A 19,505-nucleotide genomic window follows, 5' to 3' on the forward strand; every position below is an offset into this window, starting at 1 on the left:
GAGGGGCCATGAGGAGGTAGTACAGTACCAGTGGAGAATATCACAGTGCAGAGGTCATGACTGGGAGGGAGGGGCCATGAGGAGATAGTACAGTGCCAGTGGAGAATATCACAGTGCAGAGGTCGTGAGGAGTGGAAAGGAGGGGCCATGAGGAGATAGTACAGTGCAGAGGTCATGAGTGGGAGGGAGGGGCCATGAGGAGATAGTACAGTGCAGAGGTCATGAGGAGACAGACAGAGCAATCAGGAGTTCATCTTTAATGTACAAGAGGTCCAGTCAATAGTTTTGTAACAACAGTTGATCTGGTGGTATGTGTTGTCAAGCTTTTGTATCTTCTATCTTCTGGGAGGGGCGAGAAGAGTCCTTGATTATGTTGGGTGCTTTCCTGAGGAAATGGGAAGTGTAGATGGAAAAATTTAACATGACGAGGGAAAGGACTATCCTACTGCATGCACGTGGGTTGAGTGTAGAAAGAGAAAGGGTCATCACGGACAGGATGGGCTGAAGGGTGTGCTCTGGTGTTCTAGACACCAAAGGCATTGAGAATATTGGCAAGAGTGTGAATGTGGTGTTGAGATGGAGGGTCAACAGCAATTGTGTTGAACGGCAGGGAAGGGTTGATGAGCTGAAGGGTCTGACCCTGTTTCCAATGTTTCTATGGACATGCAGTTGGGTTAATGTGTGTTTGATGCATTGGCAGGAGCCAAGGTGACAGTGGTGGATATGCCCAGACTGACCACTGGGGTTCTGCACACAAAGTTCTGGATTGTGGATAAGAAACACTTGTACATTGGGAGTGCCAACATGGACTGGAGATCACTGACACAGGTACAGGGGACCAAGCTGAGGCTGAGACCCTGACACTGATATTGCACTAACACAGACACAATTGCTGCCCTTTAGAGAGGACCCAGAGCTAAGGTATGACAGAGGATGTTAGATGCCTTGTGTCACAGTCTGACAAAGATCCTCAGTGAAACTGATTCTTCTAGAACCCTTCCCTCTCCCTACTGTTTGCTTCACCGCTGCCCATGAGATCTTCATGTTTATGTTGCCCGTGTTCCGTCTCAATACCCAACCCTAATCCTGTGTTCACTCTCAATACCCAACCCTAATCCTGTGTTCACTCTCAATACCCAACCCTAATCCTGTGTTCAGTCTCAATACCCAACGCTATTGAACAGGCAAAGATCCCTGCGTTCGCTGTCAATACCCGACCCTAATGAACAGGCGATGATTCACCGCGTTCGCTCTCGATACCTGACCCTAATGAACAGGCGACGATCACCGCGTTCACTCTCGATACCCGACCCTAATGAACAGGCGATGATCACCGCGTTCGCTCTCGATACCCGACCCTAATGAACAGGCGATGATCCCGGCGTTCGCTCTCAATACCCGACCCTAATGGACAGGCGATGATCCCTGTGTTCGCTCTCAATACCCGACTCTAATGAACAGGCGATGATCACCGCGTTCGCTCTCAATACCCGACCCTAATGGACAGGCGATGATCACCGCGTTCGCTCTCAATACCCGACCCTAATGAACAGGCGATGATCACCGCGTTCGCTCTTCATACCCGACCCTAATGGACAGGCGATGATCCCTGCGTTCGCTCTCAATACCCGACCCTAATGAACAGGCGATGATCACCGCGTTCGCTCTCAATACCCGACCCTAATGAACAGGCGATGATCCCTGCGTTCGCTCTCAATACCCGACCCTAATGAACAGGCGATGATTCCTGCGTTCACTCTCAATACCCGACCCTAATGAACAGGCGATGATCACCGCGTTCGCTCTCAATACCCGACCCTAATGAACAGGCGATGATCACCGCGTTCGCTCTCAATACCCGACCCTAATGAACAGGCGATGATCCCTGCGTTCACTCTCAATACCCGACCCTAATGAACAGGCGATGGTCACCGCGTTCGCTCTCAATACCCGACCCTAATGAACAGGCGATGATCACCGCGTTCGCTCTCAATACCCGACCCTAATGAACAGGCGATGATCACCACGTTCGCTCTCAATACCCGACCCTAATGAACAGGCGATGATGCTCTTTGGGAGGAGCTGCAGCATTGCAGCATGTTCACGAACTCCTGGTCTTGTCGTTCTCTTCCGTCAACAGGTGAAGGAGCTGGGAGCCATCATCTACAACTGCAGCTGTCTGGCCAAGGACCTGATTAAGATTTTTGAGGCATACTGGAGTATCGGTGGGCCCAATAGTACCATCCCTCACACTTGGCCCAGTAACTACTCCACGGCCTACAACAGAGAAAGTCCCATGGAACTGAAGTTGAACGACACACCAGCCAGCGTTTACTTCTCGGTGAGTTCCCGCTCCACCAGTGCAGCACCTGGAGGAGGTGCTGGTGAGCAAATCAGATCTGGTCTGTGGGTGGTGAGGTGGACAACCCAATGCCCCTGAAGGTGGCTTCCCTGTGATTAAGATACAGCATCTTCATTTCCCCCCCCCACCCACCCCGCACTTGTGACAAGGTGGACTTCTGCTCTTCCCCCTCTACCCTTCGGAACAATTAACAATGATTGATAAGTTTTTTTCTGGCGGGGGGGTAGCCTCTGTAACTTAGTGATTAGAGCTCAAGGGGTTAGAGTTCAGAGTTCAATCCCAGTGTCATCTGCAAGGAGTTTGTGTGGCCTGTCTGTGCGTTTTCTCTGGATGCTTCAGTTTCCTCCCACACTCCAAAGACTTATCGATTAATTGGTCATTGTAAATTATCTCGTGATTAAGCTAGGGCAGTGCAGTTCAAAGAGTTAGAAGATTCTATCTGTGAGGAGTTTGTACGTTCTCCCCATGACTGTGTCGGTTTCCTCCAGGTGCTCTGGTTTCCTCCCACAGTCTAGACACATGAGTTAGAGTTAGTAAGACGTGGGCATTGCTACACTGCATGGTGACATTTGCGGGCTGCCCCTGACACATTTAGACTGCATTGATACAAATGATGTTTCGATTCAAGTGTGACCAGTAAAGCTAATCTTTACTATCTGTGGCTGTGTCTCGAATTCTCTATGCCTGGGATACCGCTGCAAGACAGCTTTTCGTTGCACCCTGTGCATACTGTATGTGTACTCGAGCAAATAAATTTTCACCTCAATCTCTTGAACCCGTCTCCCTTCCAGAGCTCTCCACCTGCTCTGTGCGCAAAGAACCGGACCGATGATCTCACATCCATCCTGAGCATCATTGACGATGCAGAAAAGTTTGTGTATGTGGCCGTCATGAATTACATCCCTGTTACGATATTTACTCATCCCAGAAGGTAATAGACATTCTTTGTCTGTCTATGTGTGTTTCCTTGTGTCTCTCTCTCATTCGTGCCCCACTCATGAGGCTGTCTGTTATTCCCCTATCACCTGTCCCAGAGGTGGAATCCCACCACTGAAATCCAAGCATCCTTTGCATTAGCTAAAACCTACCCACAGTTGTGTAGGAACCTGACTGTAACTAATTGTATTTTAAACATGCTGTCACTAGTGGCTGTTACTGACCAGTAATACCTATGTTTGTCTTTATCCAGCCTCTCAAAGTGAACTGTGACCTTTTGTGTGGGTGATTTGGTGTGTGAGTGTCTGGGCGATGAAGGGTCATTGGTTATGTGTGAGCTGCATTCTGCATCACACTGTAGTTGGGAGTCAGGTCTTCAGCAATTCCACCTCCGGTTGGTAAAAGTGTCCTAATCGGAATCAGGTTTAATATCACTCGCATTGTGAATTTGTTGTTTTGTAGTAGTGGAATATTTTTTTTTAAATCTGTAAGTTGCAATAGAAATATAAACAGTGGATTCCAATTAATTGGATCACGTTTTGGTGCATTTAAGTGGCTGCCTCAATTAGCCAAAGTTTCATGGAAATAGTTAAAAAGGTATAAAAAAGATAAACAGTAACAAGTTGTGTATTTTATTGAAATAAAGAAAAAAGACCACCACCAATAGTACTACAGCTCTATAAAGCTGTATTTTAGTTCATGATAGTTATTGACAGAGGAATTCCATAAGAGTCAGGCCATTTGGCCCATCGGGTCTGCTCCGCAACTTCATCGTGGCTAATCCATTTCCCTCTCAGCTCCAGCCTCCTGCCTTCTCCCTATAACCCTTTATGCCCTGGCTAATCAATAATCTATCAACCTCTGCCTTAAATATATCCAATGACTTGGCCTCCACCGCCACCTGTGGCAACAAATTCCACAGACTCGCTACCCTTTGGTTAAAGACATTCCTTTCATCTCCATTCTAAATGGATGTCCCTCTATTCTGGGGCTGTGTCCTCTGGTCTTAGATTCTCCCACCATAGGAAACATCTTCTCCACATTCACTCTGTTGAGACCTTTCGACATCTGATAGGTTTCAATGACAATCCCCCTCATTCTTAATTCCAGTGAGTACAGGCCCAAAGCCATGAAATGCTCCTCGTATGACAAGCCGTTCAATCTCAGAAGCATTTTTGTGAATCTTCTTTGAACCCTCTCCAGTGTCATTGCATCCTTTCTTCGATAAGGGGCCCAAAACTGCTCACAATACTTCAAGTAAGGCCTACCAGGGCCCTGTAAAGCCTCAAAATTACATTCTTGCTTTTGTATTCTAGTCCTTTTGAATCCTGCACAAGGACTCTCAAGTCCCTTTGCAGCTCAGATTTTTGAATTTTCTGTCTATTTAGAAAATAGACTATGCTTTTATTTCTTTCACTGAAATGCCTGACCATACACATCCTGATGCCATATTCCATCCGTCTCTTCTTTGCCCATTCTCCTAATCTGTCTTTCTGTAGCCTCTCTGCTTCCTGAACACTACCTTCCCTCCACCTATCTTCGTATCATCTGCAAACCTGGCCACAAGGCTGTCAATTCCGTCATCGAAATTCTTGACCTACAATGTTAAAAGAACTGTCTTCACACAGACCCTTACGGAACACCATGAGTCACTGGCAATCAACCAAAAAAAAGACTTCCCTTTATCTCCACTCTTTGTCTCCTGCCAATCAGCCAATGCTCAATCCATGCTAGAGTATTTCCTGTAATACTTGTTAAGCAGCCTCGTGTGGCACCTTGTCGAAGGCCTTCTGAAAACCCAAGTACACAACATCCACTGATTCTCCTTTGTCTATCCTGCTTGTTATTTCCTCAAAGAATTTTAACAGATTTGTCAGGTAAGATTTTCCCTGAAGGAAACCATGCTGACTTTGGCCTATTTTATCATGTGCCTCATCGTTAACGATTGACTCCAACATCTTTCCAACCACTGAAGTCAGGTAACTAGTCTATAATTTCCTTTGTTCTGCCTCTCTCCCTTCTTGAAGAGTGAAGTGACATTTGCCATTTCCATTCTGCTGGAATCATGCCAGAATCTAGTGGTCCAGGTGATTTATCTACCTTCAGACCTTTGTTTCCCAAGCACCTTCTCCCTAGTAATGGCAACTTAATTCACTTCTGCCCCGACACTCTTGAACTAACCAGCTTATTGTCAGTGACTGATGAAAAATACTTATTTCATTCGGCCGCTGGTTCCTTGTCCCCCATTACTACCCCTCCAGCATCATTTTCCAGTGGTCTGATAACTTCTCTTGTCTCTTTTACTCCTTGTATATCTGAAGAAACTTTTGGTATCTCTTTAATATTATTGCCAAGCTTACCTTTGTATTCCATTTTATGACTTTTATTTAGTTGCCTTGATGAAGGGTCTCAGCCCGAAACGTCGATTGTTTACTGTTTTTCATAGATGCTGCCTGGCCCACTGAGTTACTCCAGCATATTGTGTCTGTTGGTTAGTTGCTTTCTGTTTTCTTAAAAGCTCCCCAATCCTCTAACTTCCCACTTTTTTTTGCTCTATTACATGCTCTCTCTTTGGTTTTTATGTTGGCTTTGACTTTTCTCGTCAGCTGTGGTTGCATCATCCTGCCTTTAGAATACTTTGTGATGTAACTATCCTGCACCTTCTGAATTGCTCCCAGAAACTCCATTTCTGCTCTGCTGTCATCCCTGCTAGTGTCCTCTTCCAATCAAATTTGGACAGCTCCTCCCTTGTGTCTCTGTAATGCCTTTTAATCCTCTGTAACACTGATACATCTGACACCTCATGTAGATGATGGACTGCGTTCATATAATGCTTTAAATGATTATACCCTCTAAATCTTCATTTTCATTGTAACATTGAAGATGATTGTTGATACCTTCAAATTGATCTATGACTAAAGAGTATATGTATTAATTTGTTGTAATAAGTATTCAGTTTCTTCAGTATTTCTGTCTTTTATAATTTCAATAAAATACATTGTGCTTGGAAGAGGAATTTCAATTTTGTGTAAGGTATCAGAGGTGTGTGTGATGAGGTTAATAGCATGGAGGATGTTTCCTATGGTGGGAAGTCAAAGACCAGAGGAGACAGCGTCAGCATAGAGGGGGCGTCCTTTTAGAATGGAGATGAGGGGAAATTTGTTTAGTTAGAGAGTGGTGAACGTGGAATTTGTTGATACAGTTTGCTATGGAGGCTAAGTTATTGGGTATATTCAAGACAGAGGTTGATTGATTAATCAGGGCATGAAGGGATACAGGGGTGAAGGCAGGGGATTGGGACTGGGGGGAAATGAATCAGCCAGGATGAAATGGCAGTCCAGACTCAACGGGCCAACTGGCCTAATTCTGCTCTTGTATCTTGTCTTGTGGTCCAAATTATTCTCAGTTCCTAACTTGTTGAAGTAGTGAAATTTCATTCCTTTCACTTTCACTCCTGGCCTTTTCTGGCATCTCCAAGCCTGAATGCTTGAAACCAATGTGAGCAAAACGGTGCTGAATTGTCTTGCTGCCTACTTCTCACCAACCATCAGTGACAAAAATCGCTGCTTTTTGAACACAAACACATGCAACTGACACTATTTTAAAAACTGATCGCTGTATGCATGGTGTGGTGTCTAACGGCCACACAAGTGCACACGACTGATGCAAGTTAGAACATCCCAAATACACGAATGGAATCCCACCAACCTTCTCAATTAGTTTTTAATCTTTAAGAGTTGTCCCAAAGAAGCAGCTGCCCCTATTAACTGATGGTCCAATTAACTGGAACCAACTGTATTTAGTAAAAGGAAAGCAGAGAGTGGTCATGGCCTGTTCAGAAATCTGGTGGCAGAGGGGAAGAAGCTGTACCTGAAATATCCCTACTGTAGTCGTAGTAGCTCGTGCATGACACTGGATAGACAACACTAACTCAAGTCCCACACTGTCAGCATTGAACTGCATGTAGTCCCAATCCCATTCTACAGTCCAAACACTTCATCCAAGGAGGTTGAAAGGCCCAGATTCCACAGGGATATTTGCCCAGTGTGTGCCCAAGCTTGGGATTGCTCACTACAGCTGAACTTGCTTCCCCAGTACCTGCCTTGGGAATTCTCAATTCTCAGGTTTATTTAACTCAAGTAGAATATCTCCAAGGGGCTGAGGCAAGGATTAGATTCATTCTAGAATAAATTGAGCTTGGCTAAATATTTTGCATTCTGCAGATTTTCTTTAGTATGTTACATTTAGAATGTTACTTTTAGAATGTTTTAACTGTCTTTAATAGTTTTTGATCAATTCTCAATGTCAGTATACAGTTATGTACTGTAGTGTACAGTTAGCAATCTGTCACACAGAAGATTCTGCAGATGCTAGAAATCTTGAGAAACACACGAAATGCTGGAGGAATAAGCAGTTGACGCTTTGGCCCAAGAAGTGTTAACTGTTTATTCCACTCCATGGATGCTGCCCGACTTGCTAATTCGTCCAGCTGTTTGTGAGTGTGTACACACATGATTTTCAGATTGGAGGCATGCCTCATTCTGGCCCCTCCCTCCCACATTACTTCACCGAGATGTCCACCACTGAGACTCTTTGTCAGATGTTGCATTAGCAAGAGTAGGCAGTGATTATTTTTGAAGTGCATGCAGTTCACCATTGGTGGTTAGAGTTGAGAATCGTTGGAGTCCAATGTCACACAAACAAGGTTTGGAGTTGTTGGAGGTCAAACATCCACTGGGTAATGTCCGAGGTCCAACCATCTCCAGCTGATCTTCCTTCCATCAGAAGAGGACTTGTTTGCTGATGATTGCACAATGTTCCTTGGGAGCCTGTCCTCTCCCGCGTTGCCATTGACCCCACCCACTGCACTCATAGTGTATATACACACACACACACACACACACACACACACACACACCCGTTACTTCCCAACATTCCCCCCCCCCCCACTCCCTCTATCTAGTTCTGGTTCCATCTATCATCCCCCCCCCCCGCCAAATGGATTCCATTATCATCTCCTTTACTTATTAGAATCCAGCACTGATGGCCTTTGTATTCCTCCAGCAGCTGTCTCCAACCTTCACCCTTCCCTCCCCTTGCCTCACACCACTCTACCTGTCATTGCATTCTCTCAAACACGAGGAAATCTGCAGATGCTGGAAATTCAAGCAACACACACAAAGTGCTGGTGGAACGCAGCAGGCCAGGCAGCATCTACAGGAAGAAGCACAGTCGACATTTCGGGCCGAGACCCTTTGTCAGGAGGGTATTGCATTCTCTCTCTTTGTCTGCCACTATCTGTCATCCATCTGCCACTGTCTACAAACTCCATCCTCTCCTCTCCCCTCCCGTACCTGGCACAGCCTGCCCCTCACCTTTCCCTCTTCATCAGTCTACCAGTCACGTCAGGCTCCTGTTTCACTTCCTTTTGCATTTCTCCCTCCCTTTTCCCTCCCCCAAACTTGCCCACTTTACACCACCCTCTCCACTCTCAGTCGTGCAGGGTCGTGACCCGAATCGTAGAAAGTTCCTTCATCCTCAACCCTCCACAGGTGCTGCTTGACCTGCTGAGTTTCTCAAGCAGATTTTGTTGATTGCCCCATATTCCAGCATCTGCAGTCTCTCCTGACTCCTCCCCACATCCCTCCTGCCCCTGTTCTCCCACTTCTTACCCCCAGTGAGCTGTGGGTGGCAATTCACAGCAGCGTTAACCTGTCAACGAGCAATTTACTGGGGATGTGGGAAGAAATTGGAGAACCTTACTGCCATCACGTTTCTGTTTATGGGAGCTTTCTCTGCAGAGGAAAAAAAAAGTTAGTTTTCATCAATGTGTTCTCCTTTCTTATACGAGTCACGTCAATCTGGAAGTGGAATTGGTTTATCATTGCATGTAGCAAGATACAGTGGGAAATACTTTCATGTCATTCATTTCAAAACTAAACGTTATCGATGTCGTACGAGGGAAAAGCAGTGGCACAGTGAAGAATTTTGTATTACAGTGTCCAAGGCAGGGAAAATCATTGCAGACACTACCCACGCAGCAATCTGCTTTTTCAAAAATCTCCCTTCTGAAAAGTGCTGTTGGGCTAATACAACAAAAACTTCACACCATCTTAAAAGTGTCTTCTCCCAGGCAGTTAATCTAATCAACCGTTCCCGTTTGCTCCACACCCTGCCCCCTATCTGTCATCTCAAATAATGCACTGTAAACACTGTTAAACATTTAATTGTATTTTTAATAACTTTTTTATAGAACTGTTTCTAATTGTGAATCTTGTGTGTTTTATTGCACATCGCACCGACATACCAGAGCAAATCCTGTAACTGTACAGCATAAAGTTGATCCTCCATTTACAAAGTTAAGTGCAGGTAGACACTGTACAGATCAGGAGCCCAGTGAAGAGCAACACGTCCAAAATGCTGGAGGAACTCAGCAGGTCAGGCAGTAGATTTTCAGCAAATGTAGTCTCATTTGGAATTTGTGAGGGTGGGGAGAGATTGTTCATGTCCAAAGTTTCCCAGGGAGAGAATCAGTACTAATCCCAGTGACCCCACAGGTTCTGGCCAGCGATCGACAACAGGCTGAGGAAGGCAGCGTTCGAGCGGAGGCTGCAGGTGCGTCTCCTGGTCAGCTGTTGGCATCACACGGACCCTTCCATGTTCCCCTTCCTCTACTCCCTGGCTGCCCTGAAAAGCCGCTGGAAACCCCTACAAGTGGAAGTGGTGAGTGAACTGTGACCCTGCATGCTACGAGCAGTCACCAGAGACAGGACAGGGCAGGCAGGAAAGATCTGTAATTCTGATATTCACATGGACTTTGTGAAACTGTTTTCTAAGTTTGTGTTTTAACAGCACATTGTTGGAACCGAGTCTTGAAACACATCCCTTTCTCTGATACCTTAATCAGGTTTATTAACACTGATGTATGTTGTGAAATTTATTGTTTCGCAGCACCAGTGCAATGCAAGACATAAAACTTATTCTGAATTATTAAAAAAAACAGCACCAAAGAGGAAAAGTGAGGTAGTGTTCATGGGCCATTCAGAAATCTAATGGCAGAGAGGTAGAAGCTGTTCCTAAAGTGTCGATTATGGATCTTCAGGCTCCTGTACCTCCCCGATGGGGTGAGGTCCCTCCCTCATGATGCAGGTCCTCAGTGATGGAGACCACCACCTTGAGGCATTGCCTTTTGAAGATGGTGGGAGCCTCGTGCCCGTGATGAAGCATCCGCAGTGATGGATGCTGCCTTCTTGAGGTACTGCCTCTCAAAGAAACTCTGAATTCAGAAGCCCACCCCATCAGAGAAAATACCTCGCAGGTGAACAACACGCAGTGCTGTACTCTGTGGTGTCTGATCATTACTGGAGAGGGCGAGGGAAAAGGAGGGAATCGGCTATGACTCCCAACCCAGTGATCTCATAGCCATAATGTATCCTCCATGGCACAAAATTTAAAAACTGACAAAGTTCGTTGTTTCCTCCTTGTCCACCCTTGTAAATAAGGTTGAAATAATACGGAGAAAATTTACAAGGATGTTGCCAGGTCTGGAGGATCTGAGTTATAAGGAAAGATCAAGTAGGTTAGGATTTCATTGTTGTCATTAAAGGAGTGTTCCTCATCCTTTAGGTGTAGACACACAACTGAGCTTTGACCTGAGGTGTTACCCTCCTATGTTGGGCCATCCATTTGTGAAATGGTTGTTTTGTCTCACCAATAGACAGATCTGTGTAGTTCTCATTGCATTGGATAGCATATACAATATTACTCTGTTTATGTTGGGGTGTAGGATCCTTGAGGTGGACAAGTTTCTGCCAGAGTGTGATTGTAGGTTTGAAAAGCAGGGATTTGGAGGTTGTTAAAAATCCTTTGTCCAAAATGTGCACATTGTTATCAGAGAGGACGGGTGGTTTGAAAGAGGGGTTAAAGAGGCCATCTTAGTCAAACTGGAAAACACGTCCCTGAACAGAGAGAGTGGGGTACAACACCACCTATCAGCTACTTACAGTGCAGTCCTAACTTCTGTACCCCATCTCCGCAATGGTTCACACCTCCCTTCATGCAAAGGAAAGACTAATGATACCTTTAAACAACTCTCAGAATCTGTAAACCAGAGAACTACCCACCATGAATCCAAACTGGAGAAGCCTCTCGGACGAGTGACAAAACGTCTCCTAGACAACACAGCAAGTCCAGTTGCCTTGGTTTACTACTGCGTGATATATGATGACTGAGAACCTTCAGAGACATGATTCAATGTCATCTCCTGTACACAACTGTAAGGAGAATGAAATAATTGTTACTCCGGGTATGAGGCAGCACAAAAACACAATAATAAAGCACACCGTAACTATAACTGCGTAAGATAGCTTGCATACAGGGATTGTATGTCAATCATGTGACACGAGGTGACTGACAGGAAATAATAAAGTTGTGGTCTGGTGGGTTAGTGGGTGGAGATGTTGATCAGCCGGACTGCTTGGGTAAAGAAAGGCTCATGTTACAGAAAATCACATTTTGGGTGATTTTTATGATATAACAACGAAAATGAACAGGCCATTCGGTCCATAATGCTGTGCTGACCCAGCTAAAAAGCAAATCAATAACACCCAAACACTAAATCCTCCTACCTACACCGTATTCATATCCTCCAGCTTCCTTGCATCCATGTGCCTAGCTAAAAGCCTCTAATGTCCCTGCCCCTATCACCATACCAGATAGCGCATTCCAGGCATCCACCACGCTTTGAGTTAAAAAACTTGCCCCTCGCATCCCCTGTGAAGTTAGCCCCTCTCACCTTCAATGCATACCCTGTGGTATTAGACATCTCAACCCTGAGAAACAGATACTCTGTCCACTCTATCCAGAGAAAACGGCCCAAGTTTATCCACTCTCTTGTGACAGCACATGCTCTCTAAACTGGGCAGCATCCCGGTAAACCTCTTCTGCACCCTCTCCAAATCCTCAAGTCCATCCTATAGTGGAGTGACCAGAAGTGACCGAACCAGGCTTTTATAACGTCTTGACTTTTGAACTCAACACGTTGACTAATAGAAGCAAGCATTCCATAAGCCTTCAATCTGTCTAACCATGTTCAATGAGCTGTGAACAAGGATCCCAACATCCCTCTGCTCAGCAACACTGTTAAGGACCTTGCCCTGAACAGTGTGCTGTCTCCTTGCATTTCCCCTCCCAAGGTGAAACACCTCACATTAAACTCCAACTGCCATTTCTCAGTCCATATCTGCAGCTGATCTATATTGCACTGTATTCTTCGCCATTCTTCTACACCATCCATAACTCCACAAGTCTTGATATCATTGGCAAACTTACTAACCCACCCGTCTACATTTTCCTTCACGTAGTGCAGGGGTTGGCATATCCCCCTACAGGTGCCGCAATGGCTCATCTCATAGACTGCCTCTGAGTTCCAGAGCCCTGCATGTGACCCCGGGTGCTGTCTGCGTGGAGGCTGCTTGTTCACCAGAGGCCTGGGTTTCACCCTGACCCCGGGTGCTGTCTGCGTGGAGGCTGCTTGTTCACCAGAGGCCTGGGTTTCACCCTGACCCCGGATGCTGTCTGCGTGGAGGCTGCTTGTTCACCAGAGGCCTGGGGTTCACCCTGACCCCGGGTGCTGTCTGCGTGGAGGCTGCTTGTTCACCAGAGGCCTGGGTTTCACCCTGACCCCGGGTGCTGTCTGCGTGGAGGCTGCTTGTTCACCAGAGGCCTGGGTTTCACCCTGACCCCGGGTGCTGTCTGCGTGGAGGCTGCTTGTTCACCAGAGGCCTGGGTTTCACCCTGACCCCGGGTGCTGTCTGCGTGGAGGCTGCTTGTTCACCAGAGGCCTGGGTTTCACCCTGACCCCGGGTGCTGTCTGCGTGGAGGCTGCTTGTTCACCAGAGGCCTGGGTTTCACCCTGACCCCGGGTGCTGTCTGCGTGGAGGCTGCTTGTTCTCCAGAGGCCTGGGTTTCACCCTGACCCCGGGTGCTGTCTGCGTGGAGGCTGCTTGTTCACCAGAGGCCTGGGTTTCACCCTGACCCCGGGTGCTGTCTGCGTGGAGTCTGCTTGTTCTCCAGAGGCCTGGGTTTCACCCTGACCCCGGGTGCTGTCTGCGTGGAGTCTGCTTGTTCACCAGAGGCCTGGGTTTCACCCTGACCCCGGGTACTGTCTATGTGGAGTCTTCTTGTTCTCTCTGTGACCACGTGGGCATTGTTGGTTGTGCCACATCACAACGATGTGTGGGTTGGTGGTTTAACTGGCCACTCTGTGTAGATGAGCGGCAGAATTTGGGGGAGGGGTGGGGAAGTTGATCGGGAATATGAGGAGAGTAAGTTGAGTAGGGGATGTGTTTATTTAGAGTTACTGCATAGAGTGGGCCCTTCTGTCCTTCGAGCCGAGCCGCACCGCACTACCCAGCAACCCCTGACAAACCCAATTTAACCCTAACCGAATAGAGTAGGGTTATCACGAGGTCAGGGTAGGGTTAGAGTGGGGTCATGGTCGGGTTAGGGTATGGTTATGTTAGGGTTAGTATGGGGTCATGGTAGGGTATGGTTATGGTAGGGTTAGGGTGCGGTTATGGTAGGGTTCGTGTGGGTCAGGTAGCACTACTGCAGGGTAGGGTTTAGGATGAAGTGTTAGTGTGGGGTCGGGTTAGGTTAGGGTTAGGGTCGGGTTAGTGTGGGTCAGGTAGCGCTACTGCAGGGTAGGGTTAGGGTGAAGTCATGTTGGGGTTAGTTGGGGTATTTTTAGCGTGGAGTTAAAGTTGGTGTGTGGTAGGGTTTGGGTAGAGTCGTGTTAGTGTGGGGTATGGTTGGGTTCGTAAGGGGTTAGTGTGGTGCAGAGCTGGGTTAACGTGTGCTCAGTTTAGAGTAGAGTAGTGTTTGGGTTCGTGTAAAAAAGGAGCTGCTTGACGATTAGTGTGAATTCACTGGGCAGAAGTGTCTGTTACAGTGCCGTGTGACACTTTCCTGTAGAAACCTCAGAAATCCTTGGATAACCTTTGGGTATCTTATACAAGAATGTGGAAGATTTAGAGCAAATGAAGAGGAGATTGACCAGGATGCTGTCTGGAATAGAGGGCATGTTTTATTAGGGTGTATGTGAAGCGAAGGAGAATGAGAGGTGATTTGATGGAGGTGTACAGGATGGTGGGAGGTATAGAGACAGGCAGAGAGTTCTCACAAGGCAGAAGTGGCTAATACAAGGAGGGATAATTTTCAGGTGATTGGAGGAGAGTGTAGAGGGGATATCAGTGCTAAGTTCTTTACACAGTGGTGACCAAGTGGAACAGGCTGCTGTGGTGGTGGTAGAGGCAGTTCCATTGGGGAATTTTAGAGTCTCTTAGATAGGCACATGGTTGATAGAAAAATGGAAGGCTATGTGGGAGGGAAGGGTTAGATTGATCTTGGAGTAGGTTAAAAGGTCAGCTCGACATTCTGGGCTGAAGGTATCTCCTGTTCTGTGATCCTTCCTGGAGCCCAGAACTGATGCTGTTCTCTTACTGGAGTCGAGGTAGACATCTGCATACCTGAACCCTTTTGCACTTCAACTCCCAGAGGGGAAAAAGCAGGCTTTTCTCACTAGGTCACGTATGAAACAAATGGGACTTTCTACACTCATACCACATTCTAGGTTCACGTGAATAAAAGTTCTCCTTTTGAATGGACGGATGTCTTCAGACGTTTGGGCACCAGACTAGCATCGTGGGTATTGATGTGCACAGCCGTGTTGGTCCTGGTGTTCTTCCCCCACCACCACCCCCCCGCAGCTTCTGGCCACTGGGACTCTGAAAGGGCCGATGCGTTCACTCCACACAGGCTCTGACCTTTCTACCCTCTCCTGCGCTGTGCCGTATCAACTGGGACTTCACTCACTGAGGCAGGGTAACGTTACAGAGACACCCCGTCTCCAACGGTCTATGGTTATGGAAACATGGTAACCTTTTCTGTTTGCTTCTTGCAGAGAGTCTTTGTTGTCCCAGCAACACAGAGGCAGAAAAAGATCCCATACTCCCGGGTCAACCACAACAAATACATGGTAACAGACAAGGTGGCCTATATTGGTGAGTTCCCAGCTGATTTGATTGCAGACTGTCGGTTCTGTCTGTGTTTTGGATGACAGAAGTGATGGCTTTGTGGCTAAGATTGCAGATGTTACAAAGATGGGTGGATGGGCAGACAGTGTTGAGGAAGCAGGGGGTTTGCAGAAGGACAGGTAGATTAAAGAATGGGCAAAGAAGTGGCAGATGGAACACAGTGTTGGGAAGTGTATGGTCATGCACTTTGGTAGAAGAAATAAAAATACAGACTGCTTTGCTAACCAGGCAGAAAATTCAAACATTCGAGGTGCAAAGAGATTTGGGAGTCTTCATGCACAATTCTGTTAAGTTTCACTTGCAGGTTGAGTCAGTGGTAAGGAAGCAGATGTAATGTTAGCATTCATTTTGAGAGGACTAGAATATAAAAGCGGGGATGTAACGTTGAGACTTTATAAGGCACTGGTGAGGCCTCACTTGAATTGACTTTATTTCTTACATCCTTCACATACATGAGTAAAAATCTTTACATCTGTCTAAATTTACAACGTGCAATTTATAGTAATTTGTAATAAATAGATGTACAACAGGACGGTCAATATAGCATAGAAGTACAATTGTATCAGTGTGAATTAATCAGTCTGTTGACCTGGTGGAGGAAGCTGCCCCAGAGCCTGTTGGTTCTGGCTTTTATGCTGCGGTACCATTTCCCGGATGGTAGCAGCTGGAACAGTTTGTGGTTGGGATGACTTAGGTCCCCAATGATCGCTCGGGCCCTTTTTACACACCTGTCCTTGTAAATGTCCTGAATATTGGGAAGTTCACAACTACAGATGCGCTGGGCTGTCCACACAACTCTCTGCAGAGTCCTGCCATTGAGGGAAGTACAGTTCCCATCCCAGGCAGTCGTGCAATCAGTCAGGATGCTTTCAGTTGTGCCCTTGTAGAAAGTCCTTAAGATCTGGGGACTCATGCCAAACTTCTTCAACTGTCTGAGGTGAAAGAGGCACTGTTGTGTTTTTTTTCACCAAACAGCGGGTATGCACAGACCACATGAGTTCCTCTGTGATGTTTATGCCGAGGAGCTGTTCACGCTGTCAACCCCAGATTCATTGATGTCAATAGGGGTTAGGCTGTCTCCATTCCTCCTGTAGTCCACAACCAGCTCCTTTGTTTTGGCGACATTGAAGGAGAGGTTGTTTTCTTGACACCACTGTGGTAGGGTGATGACTTCTCTGTAGGCTGCCCCATTATTATTTGAGGTAAGGCCAATCAATATAGTGTGGTCAGCAAATTTAATTAGCGGCTTGGAGCTGTGGGTGGAGCTTGGGTTATCGTGAGCAGTTTTGGGCCCTTGTCTAGGAAAGGATGTGCTGACATTGGAGAGGGATCAATGGAGGTTCATGAGAATGATTGCAGGAATGAAAGGGTTATTGTCTGAGGAGCGTTTGATGGCTCTGGGCCTGTACTTGCTGGAAATCAGAAGAATGAGGGGGGGATCTCATTGAAACCTATCAAATGTTGAAAGGCCTAGATAAGGGTGGTTGTGGAGAAGATGTTTCCTGCAACGGGGTAGTCTTGGACCAGAGGGCACTGCTTCAGAATTGAAGGACACCCATTTAGAACGGAGCTGAGGAAGAAAATGGTGAATCTATGGAAATCATTGCCACGGGCAGCTGCGGTGGGCAGGTCATTGGTTGTATTTAAGGTTCTTGCTTAGTCAGGGTCTGAAAGGTTATGGGGAGAAAGCAGCAGAATGGGATTGAGAGGGAAATGGATTAGCCGTGATGAAATGATGGAGCAGACTTGATGGGCTGAATGGCCTAATTCTGCTCCTATATTTCATAGTCTTATGGTCTTGGATCAGTTCAAGAACCAGATGGTTGTTGGAAAGTAGCTGTTCTTGATTTTGGTGTTTTGAGACTTGACAGCAGTGAGAAGATGGCATGAGCCAGGTAGTGGGTATCCTTGATAAATGCAGCCTTTGTGAGGATGTGCCCCATGGGTGCAATAGGTGCAGCTGCCCTCGTGCCCTTCAGATGTGACACAGGTCCTGATGCTACATGGACTTGTGCAGGTTGAAGGCTGATGTATAGATTGTTGTAAGGTCTCTTAAGGAGACAAGTCAGTGATGTTTGTAATTCACTGAGTGTTGGGGGCAAAGGTTACAGGAGATTTGGGGGAGGTGAAATCACTATATGATAAACGTTTTTCAGTCTCTACCACATAAGGTCTTAAACATGAGACTCTGTAGATGCTGGAAATCCAGAGACAACACACACAAACTGCCAGAGGAACTCAACAGGTCAGGCAGCATCTACGGAGGGGGATTAAAAAATTATGTTTTGGGCCAAGACCCTCATCAGGACTGGATAAGGTCTCTTCACCAGTGAGGTTTCAGAATGGCAACAGGGTTTGATCGTAGTTCCATCACGGGTCTTTGCTAATCCCAGTGTTCACTCTGCATTCCAGGGACATCCAACTGGTCTGGTGACTACTTTGAGAACACAGCGGGCGTGGGTCTGGTGGTAAACCAGTCCGATTCAAGGGGACCGTCCCAAGCACCCACTGTCGCTCAGCAGCTGCGAGAGGTGTTTGAGCGCGACTGGCAATCGCCATACAGCAAGGTTATGGACTCTGCGAATAAGTGGTTCAGAATCTGTAAATATCTTTAACCACAGCCAAGAAGCTGCTCACTTGGGGTTGGAATATTAGCCAGTACAACCCTGGGCAGATTTCAGGAGTTTCCAATGGTGTGAATTTGTTACAGGATGTGATTATTGAATTTCCAGTGAGGGTTCTCCGGATCACCCACTGTGACTTTTTGACAGAAGACGCAGGCAATTCGCAATCCATGTTCTCCAGGTTGTCTGCAGTAAATGATCGGAGGGACCCTGGGGAAAGTGTGACATGTTTGTTCCTCTGGATGTTGCAAGCAGTGATGGGGAGGTGCTGACTAGCTGTGGTTTATTGTTGTGCCTCTCACCACACTGCTGTGATACCCCGCTGTCGCCAGCGCTGTAGTGGTGTGGTCACACAACTACACTGGTCATAGTCGAGCCATCTCGCGCCACTAAATTTGCTGTCCACAGCTGTTGGAGGTGGGGAGCAGGGGAGTGGAGTTCCCTGACTATACAAAACTCAGCAGAGAAATGTACAACTGGGCGCTACAGCAGCTTGGCAGTTAGCACGGCACAAATATAGCTTGAGAACCAGAGTTCAATCCCAGTGTCCTCGGTAAGGAGTCTTTCTACATCATCCCCATGGAATGTGTGGGCTTTCTTCTGGTGCACAGCATCCTCCCACAGTCCGAAGATGTACCGATCAGTAAGCTCATATGTCATTGTCAATTGTCACATGATTCGCTTAGGGTTAAATTGGGAGTTGTCACGCGCAGCCCAGCTGTATTGCTAAATCAATAAATAAATGCCACACGGGACTGGCATCAATCTCACATAGTTGTAAGTGTGAAGGTTTTACCACGTGGTGCGTTATTACACCAGAATGTTACAACAGTCTGGAAGCAAGATGTGCTGAGGTGTCAATAGCAGAGGTGCACAGTAAATGCTGTGTTCTAGACCCTCTGTACAAACAGCAGAGACACACAGAGCATTCAGACTGGGTGACAGAGGGTACGTTACAGTCTGGAGAGACTGGCTGGCGGGGGGGGGTTCGGTGTGCGGGGAGACTGGCTCGGGGGGGGTTCGGTGTGCGGGGAGACTGGCTGGCGTGCGGGGAGACTGGCTGGCGGGGGGGGTTCGGTGTGCGGGGAGACTGGCTGGCGGGGGGGTTCGGTGTGCGGGGAGACTGGCTGGCGGGGGGGGTTCGGTGTGCGGGGAGACTGGCTGGCGGGGGGGGTTTGGTGTGCGGGGAGACTGGCTGGCGGGGGGTTCGGTGTGCGGGGAGACTGGCTGGCGGGGGGTTCGGTGCCGTGCGGGGAGACTGGGTGACGGGGTGTTCGTTACCGTGCGGGGAGACTGGGTGACGGAGGGTTCGATGTGCGGGGAGACTGGGTGACGGAGGGTTCGGTGTGCGGAGAGACTGGGTGACGGGGAGTTCGTGACCGTGCGGGGAGACTGGGTGACGGGGAGTACGGTGTGCGGGGAGACTGGGTGACGGGGTGTTCGTTAACGTGCGGGGAGACGGTGACGGGGTGTTCGTTACCGTGCGGG

At 47.4% G+C, this 19,505-nt stretch overlaps 1 protein-coding gene across 3 annotated transcripts in view; it reads left to right on the forward strand.

Annotated features, from left to right (window-relative positions):
* pld3 (phospholipase D family member 3) overlaps nt 1–18,968 on the forward strand; it is a 41,855-nt gene extending 22,887 nt beyond the window's left edge. For all 3 annotated transcript variants that reach the window (XM_063060363.1, XM_063060362.1, XM_063060361.1), the window contains 6 exons: nt 701–828; nt 2,141–2,341; nt 3,154–3,293; nt 9,856–10,021; nt 15,261–15,360; nt 17,806–18,968. In XM_063060363.1, the coding sequence (XP_062916433.1) occupies nt 701–828; nt 2,141–2,341; nt 3,154–3,293; nt 9,856–10,021; nt 15,261–15,360; nt 17,806–18,008 (938 nt within the window). In that variant the 3' untranslated portion in view covers nt 18,009–18,968. The remainder of the gene's footprint in view (nt 1–700; nt 829–2,140; nt 2,342–3,153; nt 3,294–9,855; nt 10,022–15,260; nt 15,361–17,805) is intronic.
* The last annotated feature ends 537 nt before the right edge of the window (nt 18,969–19,505 follow it).

Source organism: Mobula hypostoma, chromosome 10 (assembly GCF_963921235.1).
Source record: "Mobula hypostoma chromosome 10, sMobHyp1.1, whole genome shotgun sequence".
NCBI lineage: Eukaryota > Metazoa > Chordata > Chondrichthyes > Myliobatiformes > Myliobatidae > Mobula > Mobula hypostoma.